We start from the raw sequence: 10,915 nt of genomic DNA, 5'->3' as shown, positions 1-10,915 counted from the left end.
ACAACATTCAAACAAACGGGAGACGGGAAGCAATAGTCAGGACATCCCCCTCAAGTTTAAAGAGTGACAAATGTGACAGCTGGAAGGGGGACCACCGGCCCGCGTGACGTTAATTTTAAATGCTGACAATTTTTACTTCTCTTTTTTTTCTGCACTTTTAAATCGTCCCGGATTATCCAATTCCCGAATTAGCGTGTCACGGATTAACGAAGTTCTACTGTACATTTACTCAAATATTTTTTCCTTGAGTATAACATTTTTTTTATTATCTGAGTTTTGATGGTTTTGGAGGATTTGATATAGCCCATCCACACTTAAAAAAGTGGAACATTTATAAAAATTTCTTAGATAAAAATAATGGCATTAAAATGTAGTAACCTGGCATTGTGACTGAGGGCATCAGTTTCAAGAAACACAGCTTGGGCACTCTTCAGTCTTAACGATAAACAAGAACCCGTTGAGGAAATGGAGTCTGTCAGTGTTGGTGAGTTAGTTTGTTAGGTAAAATACATTTTTGCTGTTCTAGATGTTTTGTCATAAATTAAGTTAATTTGAGCTGGCAATGGATACACGAACATCCAAATTTCAGGACATACCTATGGTTCCCAGAACCTTAATAAGTTTATCTGGGACCTAAAGTTACAGATTTAAAAAAAAATTGGTTGTTAACACATTTTTGTTGTGTAAGATATTGGGTAAAAAATTCAAAGTGAATTTACCATTCATATCAATTGTGTGGGTTGTTTTTGTACAAAACTCTGAGTGGCTTACAATAAACAGAAAGTGATGTGTGTTAAACTTTTATTTGTCTACTAATATAAGTTTTATGTAACATTTATCATATTAATTGCCAATGCACATTTTGAGAAAAAGCAAAAATACTGCAGAAGTTTAGAATGAGTAATTCAAGTATTGGTAGTCATTGTCATGGCAACAAAATATTTTAGCAATTTATTTATGCAACAATAGTTAAAATTTCAAGGCCTGACAGTAAGCAATGACTCGGTATAGCATTATTGCAAACAGTCCTTAGGGTGTTTCTAAGCAATTTATGTTGACAAAAATTTTGGATTCTAACTTTGCCAGTATTTTTTTAAATACAGTTTCATTTGAGGTACGAGAATAATTGGAAATATTTTTGACTGGCAGTTACAAATGTCGAGAAAAGAGAGTCGTAGTTCCCAGCTATTATGAGAGGTATGAATTTCATTTTTATTTTATTGACATTTAAGAGCCTTGCCTATCCGGGCACACATACTACGTCCAGAACTTGAAGAAGAAGAAAAAAAATCAATTTAAAAACTGCTTAAGATAACTTGAGTGGGATCTGCTCGAAAAGCATTTAAGAATATGCTGAGGGTGGATGATTGTATTTTTAAAAGCGTGAAAATGGCTAATACATGTGTTTTCAGAATAGTTTTTAGACATGAAACATCCGGTAGAGATTCTTGAAAGCACTCGAGGGACTTGCATTACATTTTTATAATTTCTCCGCCATACAATGTTATGGTTACCGCTCAGATCTCATAGTTGCTCCATGCACGACGAGACAACTGCGCGCCAGTGCAGAGGAGACACCGCGCTAGAAGCACCAGCTAGCGTCGCCTCACCAACACAGATACACCACACTACTGATCAGGCGGGCCTCTAAATTTATCGCCGACATGGTCAGTTGAGACAGTAACACAGAGCCATGTGGAACGGGGTCATTGTCTGTAGTTAAGTAATCATGGGGGTTAAAACCCGTGTCCTCTGGCATGTGTCTAGTGTCTTGCCACTGCACCTCATGGCACATATAGATGTACGTATCTGTTGTCGGTAAGTACTCAATGGATAAAGCAATTATTTAGAATTTTTTTTTTAACTTATTTAAACATTGATAAGTTTATCAAAGAAAATATTTATGAATTCTGAGCATATACAGAAAATGTTCCATATCAAACGACACTGTTGGAAGAATACACAATTATGTAATGTATAGCATAAAAATAACTTGAATTCTTATCATTATCCTCACTGCATCATTAATTGTATTTCATCAGAAAAAGTTTGTACCTGAACTGGTAAATATTACACTAATTTCAGTGAAAAGTTTTTTCTCTTAAATGGAATTTAAATCCAAATTCCTAAAAATGTTCTTAAAATAATTTTGAACCATTAACTTAGTTGCTGTAATAAACGCTTGAAATACATCTGCTTTTAAGTTTTGTGTTAATTTACCAGCAACACAATTTATTAATAGGTATATACTGAATAACTTCAGTGTGTAATTTACTGGTCAGTCCTATTTACTGTTTATGATTTGGCAGTCTACTCATGTGTTTGATTCTAGAAGTATCTATAAATACTTTTTTTTTTGCTTCAGCAACACAAAATGGTGTTAAATCTTCCAATGAGCACAGAATTTTTTTTTATCTTGATGTGTTTCTGGAAGTACAAAGAATTGGATGGCATGTCTAGATGGAAGTAGAATAGCAGCTATTCAGGAATAAAATACTTACTGGTTTTGAATCTAATAATGTATAAGACTTCAATTTGAGACTGTACTATAATATCTAAAATATTTAATCACTCATTGTTAGTGGGTCTCCTTCAGCTAAAAGGCAAAAGACTTATTCACATAAAAAATTGTGTGTGGCTCCAAAGCAAATTCCATTCTCATTAGGGAAATAATTACGTGAAACAATTTTGCTACCATTAGCATTGCATGTTCAGGCATAATACTTGCACTACTTTATTTGTTTCTTAGTGGAAACTTGCCGAAGAGAGCTGTCATGATTATGAATTCCCACGTCAAGGTTTCTCAAGCTACAGTTGTGATGCTTTGTTGAATTACCACTCGAGGCAAACATTCTTGAAACACTGATTCCACTAAACCAATTAGTTACTGCTTCATTTATTGTTTAACGTGTTAGTGGTCTTTCAGATTGCATTTGCACGCAGCTCAATTTTTTGAGTATTAAATTGTTGTAGTTCAACTTGTTGCAGCTCTGAATGAAATTTGTTTTTTACAGCTCCTTGATGTTTGAGATGCTCTTTCTAACAGAATCGGGTATGCGAGGTAGTGGAACCAGGTCTATTTTTCTGTGAGCCGAAGTATCTTGCTTGTGTGAAAAGGGACTTACCAATTATTTCCACTCAATCCTGGACACCCCAGTGGCACATATTCTAGGAGGTCCAAGTGTTACGCTCCCTCCTGTAATCTCAATAATTTGCCATAAAATAAAAACCAATACACCTTGATCCTAGGCCTGTGCAAAGCATCGACTAAGCGAATCAATCAAATCTCCTTTTAGAATTTGATTTGAATTCGCCAGGAAATTTGCTATTTGTTTCGTTTGAAGCTTTGATTGTGAAGCAAAGCTTTGCGTGTGATGTGAAGCTTTGCATTTGTTGCAGAGGTTTAAAAAATTTTAAGCCTAAAATTCACCCTTGAAAATATTGTTTTTTATTTGCATTGTATGTTTTGGTTGAATATAGTTGGTTACTTCGAACAAAATCAAAAAGTGGCACTTTATTTGCTTTAATATTATGCATGGTTATTTTATAAATTTTATTGAATCATGTTATACATAGGGCTCAAATGATAAATAAATTAATTAGTTCAAACATTACAAATGTTTAACAAATTTTTTTAAATTTTACTCCTGTATTTTATATGACAAATTAATACAGCTTCGCCAAGAACAATATTCACAATTTAACTCGACTTTTAAAATTTGATTTGAAATTTTCCATGCATAACAAGACTTAAAATCCTTTTCAGAGGAGAGAACAGCATGCAGGAAATTAATACCAAAAATAACTATGTCCTGAAATCATTTTTAAATACAAGCCATTATTTTTTTTATTCAAAGCCATACAGAAGAAGTATTAAAAAAAATCCAGCTGGTAACAGACAAAATTAACATTAATGGTAACTACTTTTCAGGATAACAATTTGCGTATACTTAAAAATAATTTGATTTCTAAATTTTTTTTACAGTGTGGACCGACCATTTATGTTAATTTTGAGAAGTATGGATACATTCACGTCGAAAAGCTGCACTTACTGTAAGGACAATAAACAGGTAAGTATTTTCTAATATTTAGACTACAGTATGTTTAATAGCATTCCCTATTTTGCACTTTATTTCTTGATAAAAATTATGGAAAAAAAAAAAAAAACTTTTTCACAGCAAGTTGTAGATTTTTATTTATTTAAACCACCATGTGGAATTTAACTTTATTAAATGTGGTTTTGCTATGCCAACATGTAAACATTTTCTTTTTGGAGATGGGAAAGTGCAAAAGTTGCACAAATATTCTTAACACACAGAAATTTATGCATTATAATTTTAGTGTGGTATAACATGAGAGTTTGTGACATCCGCCAGTCAATACAGATTTTAGATTTTGCATAATTGTTTTTGATACTCTTGGTTTTACTCACAGTTTTTCGAAACAAAAATATAAATATGAGTGAATATATTTTAGAACTCACCAGAGATGTGTAACATGTGACCTTGGTAATGAGCAATTGAATGTGTTCGCGTGTTGCAACTACGCTTATAATATGAAAATCTGACCCAAATTTTGACGAATTCTGTAAAATAATGGCGAGCATGATACATAAATATGAAAATTGGTTTTTCAACTACATTTCTTGATGCAAATCACGCGTAGTTTTTGCACCCACTGCAAGAATTTGTTGCCAGAGCAGGTAAGTCAACTAGTGAATCATTTGTTTTGCAGAGCAAAATTTTAAACTATATATTGTAATGGCTCCAATTAAAAAAAAAAAAGACTTGGGAAAGTACTGAACCCCGGCTTTAGACGTGTTTATTGACAATTAATTTTGTTAAAATACTGCCCATCATACTAAAATTTGTTATACACTTAATACTATAACATTTCCTTCTGGATTTGTGAACTTTGGTTCGCGTAATCCGCCACAGATGGCAGCACTGTAGTTACACATTTCCGTTCCATTCACTAAATTACTCCTATTAAATGCCGTATACCGACAGCTAAGCTGTTACACATCAAAAATAAATTATACTATTTCATATTTTATGCATGTACAAACTCCAGGAAGATGTTAAGGAAACTGATATTCTGCGACCATTAGCCGGAAGGGGAGGAAACTGGGTGTATTGGGTGAAGTTTTGTTCTAGAAACGCGCAGATGTGTGCAGAAGTCCCTCGGCACCTGCGCAGAGAGTGGACGCGAGCACGTTGACCGGCGACGACAGACCGATAAACACCAAAAACCAAAGGCTATTAGCGGGAAACAAAACGGAAGAAGAAATATCCAAAAGGTGAGCACTGGCATGTGTAGAGTTATTTGTGTTTGTTTGCTTTAAAAAAAAAATCATTTGAAACACGATCCACTGAACTTTGCGTCAAACTCTAATGACCTCGTTGTCGACATGTTAAACCTCGCTACCTTCCCAGAAGTGGCGGGATGTAAAACCAAATAAAATGTTCCCACACTTCAAAGATGTGGGTTATTGTCTTTCGTTCCTGCCATTTGAGTTTGTTATTGGAGGTGCACTATGTTAAGACAGTCCAAATGTTAAAAAGGCTTGCCTTGGAAAAACATGAGTCTTTACTGGAACAATTTTTTTTTTCCATTTCCAGGCCAGTGAAATGCTTGTTCCATAAGTGTTCGAAGTACGTCGCCATAACCGACATCATGTCGCACTTCTGGTGCGACCATGACGATGTCTCCATGATCGTGGGAGACGGGGACAACTTCCACATATGGGTGGCTCCGGATGACATACCCGCCGACTCCAGCACGTGCATCGCGCTGATCCTACTGGTCGACAGCCAAAACAACAGGTGCGTGCACAAAGAGCGAGGATCGCGTCGACGTCAGGTTTGTTGTTGGAGACGATGCGGGGCGATTAGGCGAGGATGAGCTTCGACGAATCGAACGGCTGGGGCACCCTGAGAAATCTCACCGGCTCACTGCAGAATTCGCCACGTAGTGAAAAATCCAGGTTCGAACCAATCATGAATCAAACCCGGATCGGATTTTCTCGGTGGGAGCCAAGCTATCTGTCCACTCAACCACAGTGGCCCCTAATCAATTCATTGGATTCAACATATCCACCATTTCATGGTTCGTAACCTCGCGAGCAATCAAAAATTAAGGAATTTTAAGGACCCCTTTACTTTGCCTTCACCACTATGAGGTAGAAAAACATTTTTAGTATCACATCATCCTGCAAGTAAATAGTTAATGCAAAAAATTATGAATTCCTTGGGTGGCATAAAATACACCAATTTTAATGTGCATGCACCAATTTTTTTTCCTGCTAAGTTATAAATAAAAGCACATCAAGTTTCCAGCATTTATCCATTACTTGCAAGCTGTCAGTCTTTATTAAGATGTTTTTAAGTATTCTTGGTAAAATTTGAGGACTTTTAAGAGTCCTTATTCAATTAAATATAAATTAATTACTTATTAAGGATATTATACAGTAGAGTCCCAATAACTTGGACCCTGCTCATCCAGACATCTGGTTACTCTAGGTGGAATTTAAAAAAAAAAAAAAAAAAAAGCAGGATTTACTAATTTTTGTAGGTTAAAAACTTAGGTCTACATTAAAACTAAAATTAAGTAGTAGGAAAACTTGTATTTACTAAAACAAACATCAATTTTTATAACTTTACCCATCTAAATCTTGTATATATGCTGCATATTGCATTTATTGGTTATTCAACAGAACAAAACAAAATTAAAAAAAATTTCTGTAGACATTTAAATTACTCTGGCCCCCAGATTAGTTTGAAGAATGATATCTGGCTCTGTATAAGAGTGAAGTTGCACTGTACTACCTCCTCGGCAGCCAGGACAAGACGCGCAAGAGCGACGTGACGCCCGAGCACCTGCGCGAGAGCCGGCCGGCGCTGGTGATGGCGGGCCGGACGCGGCTGGGCACGGCCGAGCCCGCCGTGCTGTTCTGGGTGTCGGAGGCCGAGGCGCGCCTCAGCTGCAGCGTCCGCGTGACCCAGTTCTCGGAGCCGGGCACGAGCGTGGCCTACAGCGGGCCCACCAACAACCTGCGGCTGGACCGAGACCTGCGCGGCGTGCTGGAGCGCGGCCACTGCGCGGTCGTGCTGCCCGGCCTGGCCCGGTCCCTCGCGCGCCTCACCCGGGGGTTCGACGTCTCCGTGCGCGTCAAGGCCGCGTAGCGGCCGCCGACGCCGCCTCTTCACCAGACCACGTGCACTTCTGTTCCGAATATGACAGTGTCTCGCTAACATCGTGGAATACCTACTTTCTTCCTGAACACTTGCGGGGTTGTCGACAAAAAGTCCTTTTTTTTTTATGTAAAAGCTTCAAATACAGATTATAACACACATCTACTGATGCAATGAGCAAATACAGAAGGTTTTTCAATCTTGTTGCTTTGTCTGTAAGCTACATATTTACAAATTTTTAAAGTTTTACAAAGTTCATAGATTTGCTTCACGATTTTTTTGATGTGCGAACAAACATCTCAGCTCTCGGTACGCTGCCACTTGGCAGGAGTAATTAAGAGCATGGAATGGAAATGTGTTAATACGGTGCTGCGATCTGTGAAAGTCTTAGAAATCTTGAAAAGATGGCGTGCGATTCATCTGTCCGTATTATTGTTTGCAATCATCGGGGGATGTACTAAGCGAATTGGTGTACCAAAATAAACTTTATAATAGTATAACTGCTTTTACTTTATGTTATAATTTATAGTTATAAAAAGAAATAATGAAAACTTAAAAAAATATGTTAAAATTACAATTTTGACAACTGAAATGTGGAGATAGCACACTGTTCATCATACTGCAGACACACGTCAAATTGTTAGCCTAAATATATTTGACGCCATGAGGAATTTTTACTGTTAAATCTTAAATGTAGAATCAGCAAAAATAAGGTTAGGGATCGTCCATTAATCACGTGAGGCTCGAAAGGGTGGGGGGGGGGGGGGGGGGTCGGGAAAAATCACGAAATATCACAAGGGGGAGGGGGGGGTGTAGAGAGATATCACGTGTATTTATTTTTTCGCGCGATTTCTACTAAACCGAAAAGCGACGCGTGACTTTGACTCGCCGTAGCCAGGCAACAATATCCCCGCCTGCCGCAACATGAACCACCCGGCTCGGCTTGCCAGTCACCAGTAAGACTGTGATTTTGGCGCTGAATACATGCGTAAATCACATATAAGCCTTTCCTTTATTATTTTTATGCCAGTGAGAATAAACCTGCAACCTTAATGTGTATCAACATTTTTATCACTGTGCTTAATTTTCCAGAATTGAATTAGATTATACCTATATTTAAAGATAATATTCTGAAATTTTTAAAAATATTTTGTACCAAAAAAATACACGTGATTTATTGGGTAGGGGGGGGGGGGGGGGGGGGTAGTCTGAAACCTCACCACAAATCACTAGGGGGGAGGGGGGGTTAAAAATTTGCTAAAAAAACATCACGTGATTAATGGACAACCCCTTAAGGTTATATATGTAGTGTTATAATGGGTGTTTTAAAATGTTTCAGGTTAATTTTGTTTTGATGTAGGCCTACCGTATCTATTGGACTGCGACTTTTAGTTTCAAAAGTACTTAGAAGATGGAGTAACGTTCCGAATGATTTAGAAAATCAACAGAATGTTAAACATCTTTGACACCATGTTTGTTCCAACACAATTTTCCTGGGCAATAAATTATAGGTATTTTTCAAGTTGCGGTATTACCTTGTATGACTATTCCAGTTTACAAAATGCATTCCAGGATAGTTTCACTACCATAAAATTTACTTTAGCACACCTATAAGCTTAGTACATTTCCCGATGTTCTCAAAATTTAATATACAGGAGTGCAGGTTTTCACACGTGAGTCAGCCATATTGACAACTTTGACTAATGGCTATAGCAATTTCTGCATGTGCATTGGACTTACAACCTTTAAAATTTCAGTTGTGTAATGTGCACTTATTTCAATGCATTTGTGGTGCTTACCAAATTTCACTCTCAGTGTACCTAAAGAAATATAACCTCAAAAATGCAGGCAATGATAATTTTGATTTAGGAGGAAATGTAGGTAACAGGTTCAGTATTGAGGCATTTACATGCAACACGTTTGGTATTATTGTTATTTGGATAGCCCTAACGTATCAATAGTACCTACAATTTTTCTAACAGAATTATAGTTCAATTTTAAAATGAAGAAAAATTTTTTTACAGTTTTTTTTTTTCTAAACTGAAATTTTCACATATTTTTCATACTTAGCATTATTTTAAAGAATTCTAGGTTAAATTCTGGTCCAAGTTTTGTATTATAAGTTTATTTGCAATATGACAACACATGAATTACCTCGTTACCAAGTTTAGATGATTATGCATAACTGGCGAGTACTGAAAGCTACACACATTTTTTTTATCAACAAATATCATTTAAATATTATTTAATGTTTGACCAGATGAGTACCTAACTAATTATATTTTCATTTTGTTAAAAATCCAAGGCATCCTTATTTCTCTACTTTAATCACACTCACAGGCAATTTTTTTTTCCTGATTTGGTTGTTGAGCAAACTTGAGAGCAAGCACTTATAAGACAAAGAAAATAACCGGCTTCGTAGTGAGCTCTTAAATCGTAGTTACTACATATATCTGTGCTTTTAATAAACGACACACAATTTGTGCCAGAAGCCAGGCAGGTTAAGAAATAGAATTTTTACATCAACTAAAGGAAAAAACTTTAGAAAACTATACATCAATTTTTTATGTGAATGTACATATTGTTTAATAAACAGAACTGGGAACTACGGATAAATACAGACACACATAATACGCTAATAAATGAATATACTATATTCAGGGTGTCTACCAGATCTAGTAAATTAAATTCCCTGATTTTTCCAGGTTTTCCAGGTCTAAAACTGAATTTTTCCAGGTTTTCTTTAACACAATTACGACATTGCAAGAAACTGAAAAACTGCATAATATTACATTGACGGGATTCAAAGTACCTATTTCAACTTACTTAAATTAGTAAAAAAAATAACCTTCTTCAAGACGTGGCCAAAGTGACTCAATTGATGGAAAATAAAACATGCTGCTACAAATATTTTACACACTTCCTTTTGCAAAAAACATTAGCCTTACATAGGTGTGCCCAGACATTTCCATGGGGGGGGGGGGGGGGGGGGCTGCTAAATTTTTAAATCAGAAGCCGAATTTAGAATGTTAAATAGCCTAAATGCATTCACTCATTATTCACTCATTCACTTGTTTATATTTTTGTGCAGTATCAACGAGATATGTTTACTAGTTAATATTTATATCCGTATAATTTTAACAATCTTGAAAATATGTTTTTTTTTCCATAGACAATGTTTGAAGTGTACTTACACATTTCCCCCCCTCGAATTTCCAATAGCTTGGTCCAGATCTACCTTGAAATGAACTTCTTTTTAGTGAATGCAAACACAGCAATTCAGACAACAGAACTTTAACAAACCTCTTTTTTTTTTCTTTGCCATTTTAAGGGACCTCATGTTTTAAATAAACTAAGGCGGCTGTATTTCCAGACCGATAAAATGTTTAAAAATATTGTTAATTAGCATGCTGCAACACTGAAACACAGTTTGGGTGTCACAGTACCAGGAATATACGAATATTAACGAACGCATTAGAGAAAATGCTGATCTGAGTGATTACATGGGGGGGGGGGGGGGGGCATGGCCCACCTGGTCCCCCCTGTAGGCACGCCTATGGTAAAAGGAAGCTTCCATCAATTTCGCAATGACTCAACTTTTGCGTCTATTGCACTTACTTCAGAACGAGCCAAATCCAACATTCGAGCCTTCTTCAACTGCAATGCCTTGATCTCCTCTTCAACTCTTCTTTTTTCTGCCTTCTTCTTGTCTGTAGCTTCCT

At 36.5% G+C, this 10,915-nt stretch overlaps 1 protein-coding gene across 1 annotated transcript; it reads left to right on the top strand.

The window, feature by feature from the left end:
* Positions 1-938: 938 nt before the first annotated feature.
* On the top strand, positions 939-7,690 carry LOC134528316 (uncharacterized). The gene is made up of 5 exons (XM_063361836.1): positions 939-1,197; positions 3,986-4,070; positions 5,157-5,299; positions 5,622-5,825; positions 6,839-7,690. The coding sequence occupies exons 2-5, from the start codon at positions 4,002-4,004 to the stop codon at positions 7,182-7,184; spliced, it is 762 nt and encodes a 253-aa protein (XP_063217906.1). The 5' UTR covers positions 939-1,197; positions 3,986-4,001; the 3' UTR covers positions 7,185-7,690.
* The last annotated feature ends 3,225 nt before the right edge of the window (positions 7,691-10,915 follow it).

Source organism: Bacillus rossius, chromosome 1, assembly GCF_032445375.1.
Source record: "Bacillus rossius redtenbacheri isolate Brsri chromosome 1, Brsri_v3, whole genome shotgun sequence".
Taxonomy (NCBI): domain Eukaryota; kingdom Metazoa; phylum Arthropoda; class Insecta; order Phasmatodea; family Bacillidae; genus Bacillus; species Bacillus rossius.
This window is presented reverse-complemented; position numbering and strand designations above follow the sequence as displayed.